Source organism: Danaus plexippus (genome assembly GCF_018135715.1).
Source record: "Danaus plexippus chromosome 3 unlocalized genomic scaffold, MEX_DaPlex mxdp_25, whole genome shotgun sequence".
Classification (NCBI taxonomy): Eukaryota; Metazoa; Arthropoda; class Insecta; order Lepidoptera; family Nymphalidae; genus Danaus; species Danaus plexippus.
The window spans coordinates 2,484,886-2,508,269 of record NW_026869844.1 but is presented as its reverse complement, the minus strand read 5'-3'; the positions used below and the strand labels follow the sequence as shown (position 1 = coordinate 2,508,269).

Here is a 23,384-nt window from a genome sequence, read left to right as displayed (position 1 = left end):
TTAAAAAAACTTATATATTGAAGTCTAAGTGTTTCATATCAGAAAGCAGGTTTAGCGGCGACCGTTTGATTAAGGTATTTAATTCAGACAATGAACAATTAAAAAATTAAATAATATTACTGAAACAAATTTTAATATTCATATTGAAAAACTACTCTCTAACACTGAGAGACTGCTCTTACTAGGTAATTGCAAATAGTTAGTAACATCAAAACATAATGAGATCTAAAACTTTCGCGAGTTTTATTCATTTAAATGAAACTAATATGTTTTCGGATATACTACGCGGATTTTATTATTTTAAAACTACATAATCCCGACGTTTTCGTTACTTTTGAGTTACGTTACGAAACGTCGGGATTATGTAGTTTTAAAATAATAAAAACCGCGTAGTACATCCGAAAATATATTAGTTTCATTTAAACATCAAAACAGTAAATATTTCGTGTAATATTTTCATGTTCAATGGAAGTTATAGGATTATTATTTACTTATAATATAAGAATGCTTCTTCACAATGTCACTCGGATTAATTTGCTTAATTATGTTAATTTTGATTCCCTTAGGAACGTCAAAAATGCAAAATCGACGCAAGATGACACAAGATTCTTAGATTGCACAGACTTATGTTTGTTTTTTTTCTGATAAATGGGAATTCAGTGTGATTATATTGTTATAGTGTTTTCACAGAAGCAAAAGCAGACGGACGACAAATATTTTCTATGTATGTATTTTCCAATCGTGTTACGAAATTCAAATTTTAAGAGGAGACAGACTTAAAGAAAATTATATTGAAATCTTTACCGTCTACTCGCAATCTCTGTGGGATGACGTTGTTTAGATTACGCCTTAATCAGATTCGATGACTTTTTACTCTGTTTAAGACACTACATATAAACAATAGAAATTTTATAAAGATTTCAGTTCATTCTATTGTATTCAAATTTCTTTTAGAGTATAGACGGATACGCGTTTTATATTCGACAGTTGTCTCGCTAACACGTTTATACAATGACCTCAAGATATAAACGAACTGAATTTGAATAACTTCTTTGTTAGTTACCGCTACGTTTTGCTATTGATGGTGCTTTGTAAAGCTATAGTTATTTGCGAATGTTTCTTATATTGTAACTTTTATCGAATAAAGTCATTAGCTGCCACAGTTGTGTTGAAACTGGCATACTAAGGACAAGTTACTTGGGAAAGTCTTCTCAGAGCAACATTCCACGTCCAGTTAATTTTTACGCGACAGTTGAAGAGCCTTCACAAACCCGTCTGTTTTTTTCCTTTTTGAACTTATTTTATTCTGTGATACTCCGCCATTAATTCACTGGAATTTATATCTCATTATAAAAAATGGTCGTGATTTAAAAGCGCCTTGCCTTTCTTTGGTCCATGCTATATAAGATTAAGGATAAAAAATAATTAGGTACTAGAAGTAGACTAAAAACAAAAAGGACTTTAATAATCAGCAATGCCTACGTTCATAAAGAGTAAATATGAATTTTGAACCTTCTGTAAATTCAACTAAATAGCTTTTTAACATTATAAATAACATAAGGATAACGTTGAATTATCGTCAGAATGTTTTACGACCTCTGTATTCAATATTATACGACTTAACTTTGATACTAGCTAAAGAGTGGTGACTAATATTAACGTCGTACAAGTAATTACACAGATAACTATAAATTTGTTGGCACACAATATCCTGCTCTTAATACATACTTGAATGTATTTGATATATTATTTTTTTCTATTAAATCCTCCATTTTTTATGCTACGCCAAGCTTATAATATGGAGATTTACAGTTTTCATTAAAAATTGTATGTCGTTAATGATTTTTGTAAATAAATACTGCATTCGCAATAAAGTAGACACTGTTGATGCCACAGCGAAAACTCAGTTTGTCATTTGTTACATAGTTAGCGATTACTTTACAGACATCTTATAATAATTACATAATTTTGCGAAAGGAGTCCTTAGTCTATTACACAATTATTTAATCTATGTTTGAAGTATAGTTTTAATATAAATCCACAGATTATATTACTATTATTTACTTGGATATATGAACTATTTTCCATCTCAGTCTCGTTTGAAATAGACTTTATATTTATTAAAAGACTTACATATGCACAAAAACAAACGACCTTGTTTCAAAACTCTTTATCATCCTTATTGTGAGATATTTTAATAATTTTCTTTATTATTTTGTATTAGATAATTATTTTTATCTCTTGTATGCTAATAAAATGTAATTTTTATACTTGATGCTTCATGTTTCGGATCTGCCTTTCTTATCTTTTTAATGTAGGTTATAGACATTTTCCGTTAATTTATTGGAATTTTTTTGGAATTATCTGTATCTGAAAATTTTAAAATACGATAGTACCTTTTTTAAAATTTCGTGCTTCGGAGATAACCAACTTTTTTTGCGTTTAAATTAGATATTGATATAACTGTGCTTGAAAGGAAACATCGCAAGGAAACCTGGGCTTATATGTAATTTCAAGTTCAAAGTTTGAAAACTTGAAACCTCCTTGACCTCGCGTGGTGATTAATGCTCTGACCTTCTCCATGTGAGAAGAGGCCATCTTCTCAGAAGTGGGTACCTACTCTGATGATGATGACGATGATGATAGCCGTGATAAATATTTAGTAAAGGATTTTTAGTTTTGTTTTTTCTACTGTATACTGTTGTCTAGTTTCTTTTAATTCGTTCACTATTCGTGTTAAGCTTTCCATATACTTTACGTTTCTTTTATTTACGTATATTGTCAGCCATTGCTAGTCCCTGCTGACCTCACTAAGGCACTTATATTTTTATAATAGTTTTACTACTATTAATGTTATGTTATTAGCTTGATTGATTTGTGTTTAGCGATAAAAAAGCGATCAATTTCAAGCAAAAAGCATTGCTTTTTTGTTGTAGTGATGTTAATTAATAATTATCTATAATTAATTGAGCCTCTTTAACGTCAGTTATTGTTAAAACATTAACTAATTAAGTCGCCTTGAAGCAACACAAGTGGATTTCTACTATCTTATTCACCTATACTTTGACCGTTCTATATTACCAATAATCAGGTATTTTTCTATTTCTCAACAACCTGCCCTGTTTTTTATTCTCCACCCAATATCTTCTCGGAATTCGGATTATCATCAACCGGATGTCCCCCAGAGACCACGTCATTCGAAACCTAAAGAACATTACTCGGAGATGCTTTAAAAGATCAATCTTTTTCATCTTTTGAAGTGAAACTTCTTTAGAATCGTTGTGATTTCCAACTCGATGTTACGATAAAATAAGTCTATGGAGACATTAACACAAATGTATAGGATTAAGCCGGCGAGAGAAGGAGATAGAATACATTAGTCCTTCTCGGTCTCCTCCTTGCGCGACTCTTCGCAGCATCCCCACTATAGTCTACTAAACATTGTCCATATGTGTGTTCCTGTGTAGTGGGATGGTTAGTATATGCTGTATCTATTTCTTGCGCCAGGTCCGAGCGTTCTACGTGTTATGTTAGTATGTGTTTAGTGCATGTGTTTGCGACTGCGTATTAGAAAGTTTTTAGTATAAATGTGTTGATTGTGGACGAATTTTTATTTGTGTCGATATTTTCATCCCCTTGATAAATTAATTTTATAACTATGCCAAAAACTAAAGCTGAAAAGAATCGTGAATACTGACGGAGTAATTATTTATATTAAATTTATTGATTGACTATATCCGTCTCAATCTGTCATAGCCTAGCCCTGATAAATAAAACTTATTGAAGAGTATTAAAATGATAACATTTTTATTGTTTTCCGTAATTCCAATTCTTTTTTTATGTACTTATAAATATACAGTTTACCTGAAGCGACTGTTCATTGTCTTAATATTTTCTTTAAGTTTTTTAATCAGGGACTTTTCAGAGGTTTCACTTCTACCGTGTGTGTCTTGCGCACACGCACACTTTTAGTTTTTGTATCCGGAGGTTTTTCCTTAACATCAAGAGACCTTTTTGCTATTCTGATGTATGAATTTAATACATCGAGGTCTTCTCTTGGAATAATATCGCAGTATGACATTTGCACAAATTGACACGCAAACATATATAGCCTCTATAAATTTTCCACTAACTTCTTTTTTCTATAAGAGCATATTTCTGAGCTTATATGTAATCCTGTGATTATACTATGTAAAATGATTTTTACGTCCATAGATTTTACAAATGATGTATTACTAGCACTTTATTCGAGTCTTTTGAAATATCCAGAACTATATTTAGAACACTTTTTGACATTACTGAAAACGATTTTGACAAATCCTCACCAACGTTACTTGTAATCTGTAGACATCTAACTAATACATGATATATAATTAAAAGGCTTACAGATACACATTATTTACCACAGATCAAATATAATAGCTATAAGCCTATTTATTCTTTACTCTAAAATCTAACCGATTGTCTTGTTTTCCTAGGTATATTCCGATACTAGTAAATACGAGTAGGTACTCGATACTTTTGATTCGATACCAAGTAATTATAGCATCGAATCAATTTTGCGATACATACTCGGTATCGAAACAAAGTTACTTGATATCAAATCGAATCAGCATCACCATTAAAAAAAATCCGAACGCATCATACATAACCTCGGTTACCGAGTTACCGGTACTTTCCGCGTGGTGGCGTGGCGTGCGTAACCTTGAACACTTACTCTTTTTGGAGAATCAAAATGCTGGAAAGTTTTTGGTTTAAAGAATGCACGCAACGCAAAACATTTTCAATGAATAAATATTTCTTTCTTCTCAATTTTGTTGTAATTATTATCCTTCAACGTTCATTTATAGCGTCCTCAAAATAAATAAAAAAGTATCGATACTTACTGGTATCGATACTTTAGGAGTATTTGTATAAGTAGTATCGAAAAAACACTAAAATACTTTGATGGTTTTGGAGCAACGAAACCATTGAACTTACCATTGATATATTGACATTGACATATTTGACAGATAACTTTGATTGAAAATAGTAAATTATATAAATCCATGGTAATACGGAACGAATTTTAACAAAAAAAAAATCTATGGTAATAAGAATTTAGTTGACACAATCATAATATAAAGTGTCGTAGTGTAATTTCTGACGATATTACTGGAACAGCTTCATTCTGTATGTTAAATAAGCAAGTGTATTTTATAATAAGTACACCTCATAAAAACATAATCTTGTTAACAGCTGGTTTGGGTGAGTAACTTTCCTCTTATCGAACATTTGTCACGTCTGACACATTTATTTGTTTAGTTTTCATTCCAAATTTAAATTTTATAAAAAAAATATATAAAAATAAGAGTAAACGTAAAGCCGGGGTTTTTCAATAGTATTCGAATCTGACTGCATTGTCCATTATGACTTAGATCACGTGAAAAATGTTAAATACATTGAAATGTGTATTTTATTTGATATGAAGTTTCTGAAGTAAGTATATATGTTTAATATAATGTTCCATTGTATTTTAAAGAGTTATTAATAATAGAAAAAACTATAGATGAAACATTGTTTTTTGAGCAACTTTGTACTGGCTTGTAAAAAGTTTTTTTTTTTGATATGTGTTTTGCTGTTAGCCCTGCGGCTTTTACAGTGTCACCGGAAGAGCGAAAGTTATATTATATTTAATTTGATTAATAAATTATTTATACGTTTGATTTGTTGAACGAAATACAACATATTTCTATTCTTCATCACAATCACAAAGACTCATTAGTTAGTAAATTATTAGTATAGTAAACAGAATATTTCTTAAGATTTTATTATTTATTGCTTTAAAATAAGCTGTTATATTGGAATAACAAAAAGAAAAACGATCATAATATTTTTATGACCTGAGAATACTGCGAGGTTTAGGCTTTGTCTGATCACAGTTACGACTTTTCTGTAAAGCATTCCGAGTTCTGTACTAATAATAAATAATTTCAAGAACGCAGGTTAGTAGAACTTATACATGTAAAATAATATAAAAACAACATTATCAACATGTCTCTTAAAATGTATAATTATAACATATTTGCATAAATACTTTTTTGTAATTTGAAAACGTAATGACTTCTGAACTTGCATGACTCGCGTAATTTATGTAATAACATAAATTCCGTGTATATAGTAAAGGTCAAAGTTTACTTCTAACATTGATTTTTTTTTTAATATTTTAAAATAAAAGGTTAAACCATTCATATTATATGAATTGTTTTAGTAAGTGGTTTATTATTTTATTTGCAATGACAATGGCAAAGATTAACATAGTTTCCTCTTAAAACAATGAGATCCAGTAAAATACTAAATATATGTGTGTGTGTGTGTGTGTGTGAGAGAGAGAGAGCGAGGGAACCGAAAGCAAGACCCTGGTTCCTTAAAAGGCCTTGGAGTCTGGGCGTTCAGTACCTACTGATGACGGACGGGTTTCCATTTTGAAGCAAAGATAGTCTTAACTCAAAATGATACTTGTGTTTTGCAAAAAAATGCTTACAATGAAGGTCAAGAAGTGTATAGCAGGGATTCTACCACTGTGGCTCCTAAGAGCGACCAGTGTGGAAATTTGGACCAATGTGGACTTTTATGTGGTAAATTCTGTATTAAAATTGTGGGTACTTGAACAAAACTAATCACCTGATGTATTACTTGAATTATTTATATCGGTGAAGTGAGTAAATTGAAAACAATTATAATGAATGAATACACGATAAGGAATATTTTTGATACGACGAGCGGCAAGCCACTCGGCGCGACATATATACATATATAATGTATATATCGGCGCAAGCAGCTTCAATGACGGATGCAACATGAAAATAACTCAAGGCTGTCATCAATTATTATAACAACTTATTGGTCGTCGTTACTATTGTTAAAAGTAAAACGAAATCAAAGAGAATAGAACTATGTATGAATTCTGGTATAAATATGACGTCTGGACGCACGACAGCAGACTGCAGAGTTCAGCGAGTGCGGATCATAAAGAATGTGATTATGAAGAACCTTCGAGAAATACAAGGACATTTAGAAGAATTGAAGTTTCACTTTAAAATATCTGGAACGTACTGAAACAAGTGACATTAGTGACGTCAGCTAGGCTGGCGTCCTATCTTTAAAATAATGAATTTGTAATAAATCCGATATATATGACTGGATCTCAAAGAATAGACACATGTATAAAATTGTATGATATATTTATATGCTATTTTTCAACATATTTTTTCGTAGTTTTTTAATACTAGATTTTTTTAGTGCGAGATGAAACATTCAATTCGAAGAGTCAAAATCATATATACGTCAAAAATGGCCATTTTTAAATATAGTACATCGATGTCGACAGTATAGATTCCAGAATCGTGAAATGATTTTAAGATATTTCTCATTATGTTATTCAAAAATCTCTACAATTCTATTCTAAATTACGAATGTATTTTTTTTTATTTAATTGAACAGATAGAAGGTATAATAGCAGTTTTTATTTTTTCTCTACGCTTAATGAAAGTCGGACCAAGGAGGTTTTAATGAACCTTTTTATTAAAATTAATGTTATTATTTTATCGCATTGCTCAATCTCGACTACGAGGGTAGCCTTCGTCCTCGGTATACCGGAACTACCTTTATGCAAAAATCAATATTATTCAAACATGACCTATGACCTTACAATAAACATTTTTTGTACACGAATAACAACAGCACTAAGCAAATTCTGTTTATTCTGTAAATAGTGATCGCTGTGAAGCCGAACTCGCTACATTATTCATTATTTTGCGCTTAAACGCTGAATAATGAATGTTTTAACTTACAACATCTGTAACCAGAATATGTCTACGTTGATAAATATTATTTAATCGGATGTTTTAAATACAATTTTAAATGTTTATGTTTATTGTGAACATAACAATTATAGGTAGGCATTAGCATTCAATAAAGATATACATGTTTTGTTATAATGGTATTTGTTTCGAGATTCCAAAGATCCGGTGGTTTATAATGAAAAATTTAAAATTTTTATTTGTTTATATTGAGGATGTAAAGTCACGGGATAAGTACTTATTACCTAAGTAGCCTCAAAGTAATAGTTATGAAAACCCTTAGGACCTGTTGCTTATCTACATCTTGCTACGTTTCACCCAACACACAAAACAAAGAAATGCAACGTAATAGTATCATTAGAATTAAAACCTCCTTTTTTACAAACTGACCTTAATATAATTTTTATATGAATTAACCTTACTTAAGCTAAAACTTGTAATAAAATAGCGTCTAATATGCCTGCCACATACGACGTAACATACGAAGCTATTCCCGTTTACTACTTAGTACTATAATGTGATAAGATTTATGAATGACAAACGGTAAGACGGTAAGTATAAAGAAATACAAAATTTATAACTATATTAAAAGTAATATCGTAAACACAGCCGACATCTTAAAGGAGGATAAAAGTATAAAGTTATAAATTATCTGTGACATAACTGTGTTAATTGTACTCTGTTGGCGATGTTTAATGGAGAATGCGAATTTAAATTAATATCGATCGATTTATGTTTATTTTAAAATGCTAATTGAGTTCTAAAACCTAGAAATACTGCGGTAAGTATGGAACTATTTACTCGTTAATATAAATTGTTCATATAAGTTATTCCATTTAATATAATTGGACTTTCAAATCAGAAAAAAGGTTGGTTGATGTGAGAAACGGTTTTATTTACAAAAATATAGAAGCATTCACGTTTCCAGTAGTTATATGTGATATTTTCTATCGTCTGCGATGTATTGTAGAAGACTGTTCTCAGTTCTTCTTAATCTGAACAGTCAACTTCAGCGTGCTTACCAAACGTTTTCATTATCATACAACATACGAAACGTTTCCCGTCTCGCATTCAATGACCTACGTTAATACTTTTATGTGACGAGGTTTATGTATTAAAAATCGTTAACACTCACACGGAGTGTGACGATGTAAACTTGTGAGAATGCTTTATGCAAAGGACAATAAGATTATCGAGTTTGTCACGATAATCGTTAAATATTTATTGAGAATTCTCATTATCATTGTGTAGTTAAAAATATAAACTAATATTGCGAACTAAAAACTATTTTTAAATAAATGAAAAAAAAAACTGTCAAGACGACAATCAAACCAGCCATAGACAATAATAATATTTTATTTCTAGCTCTCGTAAGTTTCTGTTTGACATGACAAAAAAGTTTTTTTTTTAATAATAACTAAGCACGTGTCTGGTAGAAGATATTCAATATTAATCCTAGGAATTACGTTCACATCTGCATCATTATCTATGTAAGTAAACTATGATAAACCTTTAAACATATTCAGCTGAGATCACTTTATAATGCTAGAATTATAAAAATCATGTACCTTTTGATTGGTGTTACGTAAACACAAAAAGCATAGCATCTGATGTAACCCGACACTACAAATGTACATATAACATAGTAGATTAAAAAATATTTTTGTAAATTTAGACCTAAGCACCAAGGTATAAAGACGATTTCGCTTTAATTGATGTTTAATATATTCATGAACCTATGTTAGCGGTAGAAAGTTTTGCTGTCAAACAATTATTATAGATATATAGAAAAAATATATAGATACCATATCTATCGTTTTCTCTTTTAATCAAATAAGTTAATTGATTCGAGGCGTTCATCAACTTTATTTATATATTATAAACGAAGATAAACCTATTACTATAATCACAGAAAACAAGAAATCCGTCTATGAATTTCGAACGTGTGACTTCTTCGTGTTCTAACTTCGGAATCGACATAAAATTGTAATGACGTATAAAAGTGATGTAGTTAAAAAATATACACAACTACCACAGGTTTTGCAACTACAAACTGGATACACACAGTTCGCAGTTTTTCATTCATAAAACCTCATACATTATGGTATCGTACTGGCTGTTATGTGACTGTTTAAAAATTATTCAAAGACTCGTATCGGTCAAATGCAACTCTGCTGTTCGATGGTGTTCCATTCAATAGTTTTTGTGTAATGGGTAACAAATATCCATACATCCTTCCTTACAAACGCTTCCACTAGTAATATAAGGTGGATTATAAAATTTAATTGTCAATGATATATGAAATTCATACTCTCTCCTTGTTCAGTCACAACTCGTCCGTAATGACTAATTTGTCAACCGCTTTTTTGCTTACGCACCGAATTAAGTTATTACTTTCACAGATAAAATGTGTTTTGTGTGAATTTTTACATGTTTAAGTCACATTTTAGTCCTTCCTAGAAAATATTACGTTTATTCAACTTTCAGATAATATAAAAAGATATTACAAATGACATATTCCTACTGTGTATTTCATAATGAAATATTTGCTCAATAATGTGTTTTTTTTTTTTAATTTTATCAATCGTATAAGGTCGGAGGTTATCAACAAAAAGTTTTTATAAACAATACGTATTAAATATTGGGTTAAGGTTTTTCAATAATAATTATAACAATATTACATTATATAAGAAATTTTTGAAAGTATGTAAAGAAATTAATATTAGGATAAAGTGATACGTAATCATTGCTCATTGTGACGCATACCTACTTATCAAATTAAATTATGCTAAAACAGTTCAAGTTCAATAAAAATTAATACAATACGGAATCGAAATAATATTAAAAGTGGAAAGAAAGTTGCTGATAACGTAACATTAATATGGTGTTCAGTTAAATAATCAAAAGTTGTGTGTTGGTAGTTTTTGGCATGACTCCAATGGTCGAAATTCTTAGGAACTAAGGTTAATAAAACCTAAGGTTTCAAGGTTATGTATTCATAGGTACTTTTGTATCGGCAAATATTTATGAATTAAAAACTAAACATAACGTTTGGTTATTAGGTTGACGGTCTAAACTTGTACTAAGACTACTGGATCGATGCCAAAAGTTATCTAAAATAATTTAAAATATAATTCAAATTAATATCTTCACAAAATCGTAAACAACATTAAACAACCTTATTGAAATTAAAACAAAAAAATGTCATTACCTATATAAAAATTACTGTAACAGATTATATTAAAATATGTAATTTATATTAAAACGTAATCTTAATAGAATTTTCGAAACATCTTTAATCAGTCATTGACTTCGCAACGGATTAACGCACGAACTTATATTATCTATATAAACTTGGATTATCTTACCATTTTATTAGTTAAACTGTTTTTATTCACTTATACAAACTCTTTGTATTTCACAACTTACAACGTAAACCTTTAACAAGCATTAAAAAAAAAACAAGAATGGCATCTGGCGCGTCCGCCCGGCGGCGGCACAAATATGTACTGCCATATGGCAGAATGGCAGACATGAATGAGTTCGACATCATTTACTAATAACATTGAAAATCATGCTTTGAAATTTAAAAAATAAAGTTCATATCGGATTTCGAAAATATTGTGATGTGTTTATTTTAAATAAATATTTCAGTTCATAGTTTGTTCATCGTTGTGTGAGCCGCAGTACGCAGTGCGGCATGCTATGAACATAACGGACCTCCTTTTTATCGACGATCCTGGTTTCGTCACATGACATAATGAAACTTTGTTGAAAATAAGAATAATTATGCTTTCAACCTGTGAAGATAGAAAGTTTGAACTTTTTTTAAATTCTGTATATTTTTGCCAAATTTTTGTAACAGCTGTTATAAATGAGTTTAAAAGGTCAATGAAATCTATAATAATCGTGGAGTGAAAACAATGGTCGTGTATGATTGCCTTATTATAATGTTTGATTATGTTTTTAACGTGATTACGTTTTTAACCACATGTAAAACATGAGCGCACATGGTATTATCTAAGCAGGAAATACATTAGGTACACTGATGATATAATTAGTTGTTAGTTTGCAATAAATAAAATACTAAAACTTTTTTTGTATTTTTATCGTATTGTGAACACTTTGTTTATACAGATCTGCTAAATATAGAAACAACGATTTGTTCTATAGATAAAGAACACGCAAGAATGTCTTCAGACGACCGCCGCCGTTGACTAACAAACGGCTAACAATTAATTTACTTAAATATAGGTTTAAAAGGTGAGAGTTGATGAAAGAGATAAAAACTATCTACCCTCATCAAATATACTGAAGTATTGTAAACAGGGAAATATTAAAACAATGATTAAAGAAAATAGTGGAATTATTATTGTTTACTCAGAAACCATAAAAATATAAAATGATATAAATGATAATATGGCCACCATTAATTTAAATTGGTTTTTGAAGAAGCATTACGCTTATGAAACTGTTTCTCCATACCGTACTTGATAGCTCATTTCGAATCCCCGTCGCCTTTTTAATAACATTTATTTAAAAGCTATAACGACGTGATAAATCTGATTTTGACCATTACTGGATATTTTAAAGAATGAGGTTTTATTCATATATTATATAATATATATAATTAAACAAATATAACCTATCATATGTAATATGTTTTAACATTTCACCACAAGATGGCGTTTTCTAAGAGATACATCATACGATCCATTTTTGAGTATAAAATGAGAAGTAATAATTACATTTTAAAACAAATGTTAGTAAAGCTTAAAGTGAAAGTAAATAATATTAATACAAAGCTGTACCGCAATTAAAATACGACAATTGTGAAGAAATCAAAACACTATTTAATCTTAAATATATCAATAATAATATATACGATGAACCTTCGACTACCATGTTTGTAGGAAAGTAGGGTAAATGCAGGTGTCAGCGAACCATCGGAAAACCTGTACAGAATGAAGTTGGGTTGCAAGAGTGCTTCGAATGTTCCTTTGTTGGAGAAGGTTAAGGGCCTGTTGCAATGAGTTAAAAATTGTATATTTAAAATTGATTCATAATAAACAAAAAATAATAATGTAAACTAATAAACAAGATAACTTTCTACGGATTTAGTCCAATAGGACTAAGCTTCCGAAATAAAAAAAAATATTTGTGCGTGTAGTCCGAGCCCGGAAGAAGTGAGACTTCGTAATTTAAGAATGAAAACAGGATGGGGTAGAAATTTAGGGATTTTTTAGTGTTTCTTCAAGACAGACTTTATTAATATTACATACAAGTCGCAATTGATTGCCCGTCAGGGTTCGAGCGCCGCGCATTCTCTCTAGCTCTGTCTCTTTTTATGAAACCCCCCCCCCCAGGACGTTAAAGTTTAACGCAACCTTGTTGGAAATCGCATAAGAAGTTTCACTTAAAAAAACAGCCCCATGTAGTCACTAGCATTTGCAATCATAATAATTATAAATTTATAATCATGAATCATAATAAAATATATTTAATACTTTTTAACAAATTTTAAAGGATTAAATTTTAAACGATCCACATAACGAAGGTTTTAATAAGCCCTTCTAATGATTTATCATGCAAATTCTCAGTCTCAACTATTGATTATCAAGAATTATTGAGTGTGACCCCAATTATGACGGAGAATTAGTTCACGTTTACCATAAAATACAAGTATAGCAAGTTCACTTAAGGAAACTACGTAATCACTACTGTACAGCCAACTAAAATATTGCATAATAATAATGTACCATTAATCCTATAAAAATACAAATTTTGGACCAGGACATGCAAAACGTTCAGGAGAATATTCCATTCGGCTGAAGAATAAAAATATATTATTATATCCTACAACACATTTACGTCGCCGATTCGTCGTAGACTTATGAACGAAAGAATTTAAATGCTAAATATTTAGTGTGACCATTATAACTTGTGATAAGGATACAATTTATATTTTAACTCCATTCTACAAGTGAGTATAGTGGAGGAGTCAAAAGGAGATGTAGAAAACTGAAGTTAAATTGAAAGAATGAGAATTGGACACGTCTGCTGTACATAATTTCGCTGCTCTCAAAAGTGATTCGAAAAACCATAGAAGCTAGACATAAAGAATATACTTGACAGAAATTAATATTAAATTCATACTTTACTATCATAAACGTTACCAAGCGGTTAAACGAGTTAGTTTGACTAACAATTTTGAAGATAACTTTGTTAATTTTATTTAATTATTAAATAATAAAATTGGGGGATTTCATTTGTATTCACAGTCATAAAACATATATTCTTAATAAATAATCCACGTCTTAAAATATAAAATATTCTTAATAATTTGAGACTATTTTAAGAAGCGCTTAAAGAGTCGCTAATAGCAACACTCACCTTATTTGCTTTTCCTCATTTTTTGTCATATCAAATTAAGGAAATCGCAAACATCTGTTAAGGCGATGTGTATCTAACGATTATTGCTGTGATAAAACAAACCGTAATTTATATAATAAAATACATAATCTCTTTATATCTTTAATTCAATACATATAATAGTGATGTGTACTTTAATTCTAGTGAATGTAACGCGATCGAAGTGCAAAACCGTGATAATATAAGTTTTATGATGAGGCCGAAGTGTAGTCCTCCAAATTTATACTTTTCACACTATATACGTAGAGTTTAAAGTTTTTAATCGTATCTTCAGACGTTATTAGAGTTGGTTATTGAATGCTAAAGAATGAATTAATGCTAAGCTAACAGAATTCTTACAAACATCAGGTTGTGACAAATCAAACTTTTATTTGACATGTGCATTGAAGGATATTTTTAATACAATATTCTGTTTATTCTACTTGAAACATTTATAAACGTAAAGGGTTTTCCATTAAGGGCGCTTGATCTTTGAAATGCAAAAAAATTTTTTTTTTATTTGGAAGGTCTATCGACCCCATTATGTATGGAATATGACATCATTCAAATGACCGCCACGGCTTCGGTTGGTGGCGCGCACACGAAAGGTCCAATTTTCGATGACTCTGGCGCACAAATCGGGCTGTATTTGATCGATGGCGTGGCGTATGTTGACTTTGAGGGCATCGGTGGTTTGCGGCTTGTTGGCATAGACCTGCGACTTAAGAAAACCCCACAAGAAAAGGTCCAGCGGGGTCAAATCGCACGATCTCGGTGGCCAGTTCACGTCGCCTCCGCGCGAGATGACCATGTCCAGAAATTGCTCGTGCAGAACTTCCATCGTAGCGTGTGCTGTGTGGCACGTAGCGCCGTCCTGTTGAAACCACATGTTGTCCAGATCCATATTCTCGATTTCAGGCCAAAAGAAGTTGGTTATCATCGACCGGTATCGCTCACCATTGACGGTGACGGCCACACCATTATCGTTTTCGAAAAAATACGGACCAATCACGCCTCCGGCCCAAAATCCGCACCAAACAGTCACTTTCTGCGGGTGCATTGCCACTTGGTGAACCTCGTGTGGATTGGTCTCGTCCCAAATACGGCAATTTTGCTTGTTGACATAGCCATTCATCCAAAAATGCGCCTCGTCGCTGAAGATGATTTTTTTGCCAAAATCGGCGTCAACTTCCAACTGCTCTAATGCCCAGTCAGCGAACACACGGCGCTGTCTATGGTCATTAACCTTGAGCTCTTGGGTCAGCTGGATCTTGTACGGGTGCAGGCTCAAGTCACAACGCAAAATTCGCCAAGTTGTCGTCTGCGAAAGGCCGAGTTCCTGTGCGCGACGCGGAATTGACTGCCGCGGGTTTTCGAGGACACTGTCGCGCACAGCGGCGATATTCTCGGCAGATCTCGCGTTACGTTGACGCACGGGAACCGGCTGATTGTTAACTGACCCGGTTGACTCGAATTTGTCCACCAATCGACGGATAGTCGACTCGGCAGGACGATCATCGCGACCGTAAAACGGGCGAAGTGCGCGGAACGTTGCTCGAACTGAAGACCCATTTTCATAAAACAATTTTATGATTTGCACGTGCTGCTCGACACTGTAACCTGCCATGGTGGTTTGGGAGGACGGAATGAATATAACACACTGCATTTGACAGCTGTCACTCAAACAACATGGCCGCAATCAGCTGTCAAAGTTCAAGCGTCCCTATTGGAAAACCCCATACCTAACGGATACAACGACAACGATTGGAAGAATGGAACAGTTATTGTCTGTGTTCTTCGTTGTTTTGCCAAAAAAATCGTAATTTCGAAGCCATTTCGCAAAATATTTTAATATATTTCTTGCAAACAAACACTTCTTACATAAAGTTCCTAATATAAACACGATTATCGTGTATCTAAGATAATATTCACATTATGATATCTGAGATTTTCTCCAGCACATGTTTAAAATGAAACAATGTTTTTCGTATAAACTTTATTTGCAGTTTCAGACAGTCACTTTCACCTCGTCGCCCGTGATCACGGTCGCTGTAAAACGATCGGAACGTCGGGAAAATGTTCATTATAATAAAACCACGTAGTATATCTAAAAAACATAGTTACATTTCAAACATTGTCATTTTAAAGGTGGTAGAGCCTAGCTTTTTTTATGAGAGAGTTGGCAAACGAGCAGACGGCCTACTTGATGGGCAATAGTCACCGTCGCCCATAGACATCCACAGCAAGTCTTATGTTGTGGATGCGTTGCCAACCTTGGTTATTGGGGAAGAGGGAGGTGTGGGAATAAGGAAATGGCAGGAAAGGGTGGGAACAGGGAAACGACAACGGGCTCTCTCACTCATCGGACGAAACGCAGCATTAATGGCTACTTCACGCCGATCTTCTGTCAGAGGGTGGTACTCCCCCGGTTGAGCCAGCCCACGTTCGAGCTGTAGTAATTTAACCACAGATAGGATCTACCACCTCCAAGTGTGTGTCAAGTCAGTACAGCTCGAACACAAAAAAATAATTCCAAGCGTAAGCGTTTAGATGCAAAAAGTATTATCTGTGATTTTGTGGTTCGAAAACAGAAAAACCTCTTTGTTAATTCATAATCTGATGTCGCGTGACTGTTGCGTGTCGAGTAATGAAAAATGACATATTGACGAAGTCTAGATTTGGTTATAAAAAAAACCTTTTGTTACTTTTCGCTAAAAAGTAGTTTTAGAAATACTTAATTTAATGATTTAGCAATGAATATAATATTTCAAATTAAATAAGTTTAATACGTTCTGCTTTTTTATACAGAATGTAAGGTAAGATAACATTAAAATAAAAGTATTATTTTGCTTTCTTATTTTTGTCTTTATTTTACTTTGACATAAGAAGTAGTTTGTGGAATATCAGCTAACTTCCGTTGTGGGATTCACTTCCTTTTTCCTGGAAATAAACAGTCACGTTTTCTTTTAAAAAACGGTCTTTTTCCTTAAATTGTTTCATACAACATTATAAAAGAAAAAATCCTTCCCAACGTTCGTGTCAGCTAATAATAAAAATAAAATATGTCAGAAAATCAATTTATCTGACTGCAAACATTTTTATACTACAAAATTTACTAAATGAGGTCCTAAGAAAACGCAAGATTTCAATAATTATAATTTTTCAACTCATAGGTTGGGTTTAGTGAGAATTGAAAGCTACAAGGCAGATTTTTTTACTATTAAAGAATGTGAATAAACAGCCCTATCCTATATATAAATAATTTAACATAAAAAATGACAATGTGAAGACTATAAAACCTATTTTCTACTTATTATACATTAACGTTGGGACATCAAACAAAATGTTGTTTCACCTGGAGAATATGGTGTCGTTATTGATCGTCTTCCAGTCGTCCATAGTCTGCGGCATGCTACGGCCCTTGGTCTCCGGGACCAGTAGTGCCACCCCTGCTGCTATCACGCCGATCACACCAACCAGAATTAGAGACAGACCCTCCCATACACGGTCCTACAATAGTAACATGATTTTAACACCTTCAAAGATAATGTTGTGTTTTCTACACAGAAAACTATATCCTCCAACATTCCAAAAATCACAATGTTTATAATTTGTATGTGAAATTTTATTTTGGTAGCGTTAATCTCAAACAAAATAAGTTATAACTAGCGATTGTCTAAACTATGAGAAATGCCTTATTTTTTTACTTAAAACCTTATTTAAAACAATTATACAAGTCAGTCAAAACGGACAAATCATTTATTATCTGTGATTATGCCTCTACGACCGTTTGGAATTAACAGCACAGACATTTCAATTCCAGGCACAAAAATTAACTTCACTTTTAATATAGCACGATTGTAATATGATGCAATCAGTACTTATGAATCAATGTTTGTGCCCATTACTGTCATGACATTTGTAAATCAATATTTGATGGAGATTAAAATAAAATCATTATGTTATTCACAATATATACTCAACAACCAAAGTATAAACTATAATCTGCATCAAACGACGCTATTATTCGTGAGCTTTTTTAATTTTATATAATCGATATATCATATTCTATTCCCAAGAAAATATTGAAGTATACTCACAGAGTAAATTATAAATGGAGATACGGTGATTGCTGCGAAGGCGCTGATGTGGACGAAGGATGCTCCAGACGCTCTCATCGGTGTTGGCAGAAGTTCTGGTGTCCACTGGATCACGGTACTATACGCCATATTGTTGAAGAAGCGAGCCGTTACAGCCAACGCGACTGATGTTATACCTGTGGAGTGGATCGGAGAATATAGAAAAAAATTATATTATTGAATACGGGCAATAGAAATAAAACTATTAGAAGGCAAAGAAATTGCACGAAGAGACGAAAAATCACTAACATACATAAAGAGTAGAGATCTAAGCAATTTTGTACGACTTATGTTGTTAGATTCAATGGAAAAAAGTGTCTCTCTTGATACATAACTACATACATATATATCTTGGTCATATTGTCGACGTACCTCTTGGTACGAAGGCAGCTATTAATGATAATATACTGGCTATGAGCATAGGGCCCATTACCATGTACCGCCGACCTAATCTGAAATTAAAACATATTTTATTTATTAAAAATGAGATATCATCAAAATTTCGTAATATATTTTTTTTAAACAACTCTTAAACTGTTAAAAAACATGTCTTTTAATATTTTTCATTACGTGTTATAAAACAAAATCCCCCGCCGCGTCTGTCTGTCAGTCTCTTCGCGATAAACGGAAAAACTACTGCACCAATTATCAAACAATTATCACCAATCGATAGCGTGATTCTCGAGGAAGGTTTTAGTGTATAATTTGTTAAGTTTTTGTATTTACCTGTGTATACATTAACGATAATTGTTGAAGATGTTGAGAAAACATGATTCGTCTGAGAGCTTATAACGAAAACGCTGCCTAAAGTCTTTGAGATATAACAAAATAATATATGGTGGAATTGTGTATCTTACATAGGTCTACAGAAAAGTCCGCGGTGCCATATGTCTATACTTTAAGGATAACATACTATACCCATTTTATAACTATTAAAAATTGGCATTCCTAAAGCGTTTATTGGAAAGCTATTTACATAAATGCGATACTAAGTCTTAACAAAATAAATTACTTCGTTTTCAAGCCTACATCAGTATCAGTAAATTACTTTTTAAATCATTTAAATGGGACGTACCATTTGAAATTTATCATAATATAAGTTTAAAAATTCTCAAAATTAAAGAGGCTATTTTATATTTTTTGTAAAGAGCCCGTGCGAAGCCGGGGCTGGTACCTAGAGTCTATTATAAGTTAAAGAAAGATAAGTCTGTATTACATTTTCAAAAAAAGAATTAAAATAAAGTATCTAGCGTATGTGAGATTCCAAAACCTTACTTCCTTTAGTATTTTTTCATCTCGTTTAAACATATACATATCGTAATTATTTCTTGTAATTGGTGAATGTAAAAATAAATTGGCTAGAACATTCTACAAATAACCTGTCTAATAAGACGATCAGGATGAGAATCGATGGAATCTCTGTAGCTGAGGTCACAGTGAAGGTCAGGAAAAAGTCCAAGCCGAGGTTTTCAGAGAGCCGGATGATACCGTCGAACACGACAGCAACACCCATGAAAGTCATGATCAAAAAAATCACCGTAACACGCAGCGACGGAGTCTTGAATATAGTCAAAACGCTTTCCTCCTCATTCTTTGTTTTACCTGCAATAGACTTCAGTGAAATGAAAAATTATTCGAATACTTCAAAAATATCTCTATACTGCATTGCAATTACGTAAACATGAATTTCTTCTTTGTCCAAAAAGTGATAGCTTAAACTACGCGGGACCAATTAAGTAGACGACATTTTAGTCCAACTTACAATAAATTCCTCCAGAACTTCTTCTGGTATCTTAGACTTGTTTATCCTTTCGAATCGTTTGAGCACCTTCACTGCTTCGTCGGTTCTGCCTTTCGACACTAACCATCTAAAAGAGTTAACCTATATAATAAACGTGTCAGCTATCACAGAGTGAATATTAGGATAAACTTATTACTGCGCACTCTCTGGCACAAAGAACGGTGTTAGCAAGGATAGCAACGCTGGCAAAGAGGTAGCCAGAACAAAGTACTTCCAATCAGCGATCCAGAGAGCGAGCCATGGCATCAAGAGGCATCCACCACCAAAGTACATGGCAATTGACAAATTCCCTATGAGAGAGCGATACTTTGTCCCTACGTACTCTAAAACTGAGGTTAGACAAATTACTTTACATGTATGAATGTGATATTATAACTGGTTCCTAAAACTTGCGCGTTAAACCAATGCCTTCTCTTCATTTAATCATTAAGTACAGGATACATAACATCATCACGTTAAAAAAACACTTTCCATACATTTAATACAATTAAAATGTTCATAAATATGTCTATATAAGCATACCTAAAATATATATCATTATGAAACAACTGTCACATGACATGGCCACTATGAATCTACATATAGAGAAGTCCCAAAATCCGTTAGTAAACATAGTGCCAATACCGCCTACAAATGCAAATACATTTGACACTGCAAAGAGAAAAAACAATGACAAAATTTTAACACAAAAACATTTGATAATACACAGAATTTCACATACAATTTCTTTGTTAAATTACAGGAAAACTTCACAAAGTTTATAAGATTTAGTTTCCCACGATAATATTTGTATACTTACAAATTAAAACTGGCAATCTTCCATACCTATCAGCCAAAGTTCCACACAAAACTCCACCCACGATTGATCCAAGGAATCCGATTGTTTGAGACCACGGCACTAAGTTTGATCTATCACATACCCATTCACGCTAAAAGGTTTTATAAAGGCACCTATTAAAAATAATAAAGATACAAAGGGCCTTTCAATTTCTTAAATTTTAACTAGATAAATTATTCCACAATTGGAAGACCAAAACCCACAAAATATTGTTTTTTTTTTTATTAATTCAAATAACGCTTTATTTATTACTATTATTTTAATTACAATATTCTAAGTAATTTCTTTTTTAAATTTTTAATAAACATTGATATTTTTTTTATTTTAAGTTATCAACAAATTACTTAATATGTTTTTGCGATATCTACAGACCTCATTGACGATAGTAGAATATGGTATGTCTTCAAATAAGAACTCCCAGCCGTTATCACAAGGCATAGTCGGGGTGCCAGGGTCCGGCGGGAGCAGCGTTTCCAAAACAAGCGTATAATTAGCAACAAACATGTTGCAATTATCATACACATTGTTAGAATCCTTCGGTGTTGCCAGAGACCTCCTGTTTATATTTAATATACTGTTATATCAAACTGAGACTATTCTTCCAATAAAAAAATATAATTTTCAGAATCCTTTAAAGTCAGTTAAATTTAGTATTACATTCTTAACTCCTCAATGTTTACACAATAGCTATATTACATTAACTTGTTTAGGGCCCTAAGCAAGTTAAGTATTACCAAAGGATTAAAACAAAATTAATATATTGCTAATAGCCTTAAAACACGTCGAATTATCCCACACCATATCAAAACTCAGGGCAATCATTCTGCACTGTATTCGGTATGAAAAAATTGCAAAAAAAATTGAATATAACACAGCTTACCTAAGATCGGCACTCAATCCATCTAATTCTGGCACCCTGCACCAATGCTCTTGGGGAGTTGCTGTGATAAACATCTGACCAAAATAACCGAAAGACCACACCATTCCAAAGGGCAGCATCACAAGGAATAGCCACCTTTGATATGTCCCCAACTCCCCCACGTGACTTAAAACTTTCTCTAAAGCGGTACTAATATCTTCGGTTTCAATAGAATTCTGTAAAATACATACAGATTTTTTGATATCAACTACATGTTGCTGTTCATCATTTCACCTGTTGGTAGATGAGAATGAAACCGATTGTGAAAATACTGTCTCACTAATATACTGATTATTCACTTTGAAGACAAACCCAAGGAAAAAGAAATTTTATGTGTTGGAGCTTGAAGAGCTCTGCAATTTAATGCTAACCTTTAAAAAAAAAATTCAATAACAGTCGTTACATAATTCCCTTTCTAACTGAGCTATAAACTGTATTTATTACCGCTTTATTAGAAGTATCCATTGTTGATTATAAGTAATATTCTCCAACGTATCCTATAAACTTCCGAACGACACTAAATACGAACAGATAATTTTTTTCTTATCCTTTATCGGAACGAATTATTTAATCGAGAGGCCGAAATATTCATTAAAAGATAAGTTTTTATTTCTATACGAAAATACTGAAATATAAAAAAATTTGCATAGATCTACTAAAAAAGTGGTTTATATGTAAAAAATTGCGTATACACATTTAAATTACTGTAATTATTTCGGGTATTAGCTTTCTTTTTTATTTAATAACTTAATTATCTCGACGTTCCGGTTCCATCACAGCAAAGCTGGTCACGGACAGACTAGATGACAGTTGAAGATGAAAGTCATTAAGTTGATAAAAAAAAAATATATAAAAAAAGCGTAGTATTTGAAAAACTAATTTTTATTTGATAGTAGTTTATAGTTTTTCTTCGACATATAAAATGTACAGATATTTACTGTTAGTCTGTCACCATTTATATGTTCAATATATACATGTAAATGACTTGAAAGCATATGTCAATTCTTATTTCTATTTCACTAAAAACCTTATTAAAACATTATTATTATTTGAAGACACCTTATACAGATTATAGATGATGCTGCTTGCTGAAGCTGGGTTACTATATTCTTGAGCGTATACCTATTTTTCGTTTTTAAGATTTCAAATGAGAAGTACTCACGGACAAACTCGCAAAACTAAATCTTGTATAGTGCATATATAATATAAAATATATATTTTATAAAATATAAACCCATTTGAATTAAATTTCCATTAAACTGACAAAAATAGAAATAGGACAACAATAACGAGAATAATCCTATGTTTTATAATTGGGAACATCCATGAGATATATATGTGTATCTGATCATTGCGTTTATTCGATAAAAAAATTAAAAAAAAGATTCCCACAGAGACCTAGATTATCTGAATGCATATTCTAAAAATAGATTTA

The 23,384-nt window shown here is 32.0% G+C and overlaps 2 protein-coding genes across 2 annotated transcripts in view; both read right to left on the bottom strand.

The window, feature by feature from the left end:
- The window catches only part of LOC116778854 (beta-alanine transporter-like), a 28,309-nt gene extending 16,944 nt beyond the window's left edge, over positions 1–11,365 (bottom strand). Inside the window, exon 1 of the mRNA XM_061526765.1 lies at positions 11,210–11,365. Within this exon, the coding sequence (XP_061382749.1) occupies positions 11,210–11,212 (3 nt within the window). The 5' untranslated portion in view covers positions 11,213–11,365. The remainder of the gene's footprint in view (positions 1–11,209) is intronic.
- A 5,728-nt stretch (positions 11,366–17,093) lies between these two features.
- Positions 17,094–22,472, bottom strand: LOC116778870 (solute carrier family 22 member 3-like). The gene is made up of 12 exons (XM_032672936.2): positions 22,394–22,472; positions 21,911–22,125; positions 21,403–21,586; positions 20,992–21,121; positions 20,715–20,843; positions 20,329–20,521; positions 20,154–20,259; positions 19,771–20,003; positions 18,764–18,843; positions 18,353–18,528; positions 17,608–17,762; positions 17,094–17,192 (listed from the first exon to the last, which is right to left on the bottom strand). Exons 1-12 carry the CDS (start codon positions 22,412–22,414, stop codon positions 17,156–17,158), a joined length of 1,659 nt encoding a protein of 552 aa, XP_032528827.2. The 5' UTR covers positions 22,415–22,472; the 3' UTR covers positions 17,094–17,155.
- Between the last annotated feature and the right edge of the window lie 912 nt (positions 22,473–23,384).

Bases quoted from the DNA above. Each gene is read 5' to 3' on its own strand.
- LOC116778870 (XM_032672936.2), bottom strand. From the start codon at position 22,414: ATGGATACTTCTAATAAAGCG. The intron at 20,844-20,991 runs GTAAGTATACAA...TTCTCTTTGCAG, and splicing joins AAGATTGCCAGTTTTAATTT to TGTCAAATGTATTTGCATTT. The intron at 18,844-19,770 runs GTTATTTGTAGA...TTTTAATTTCAG, and splicing joins CTGATCGTCTTATTAGACAG to ATTAGGTCGGCGGTACATGG.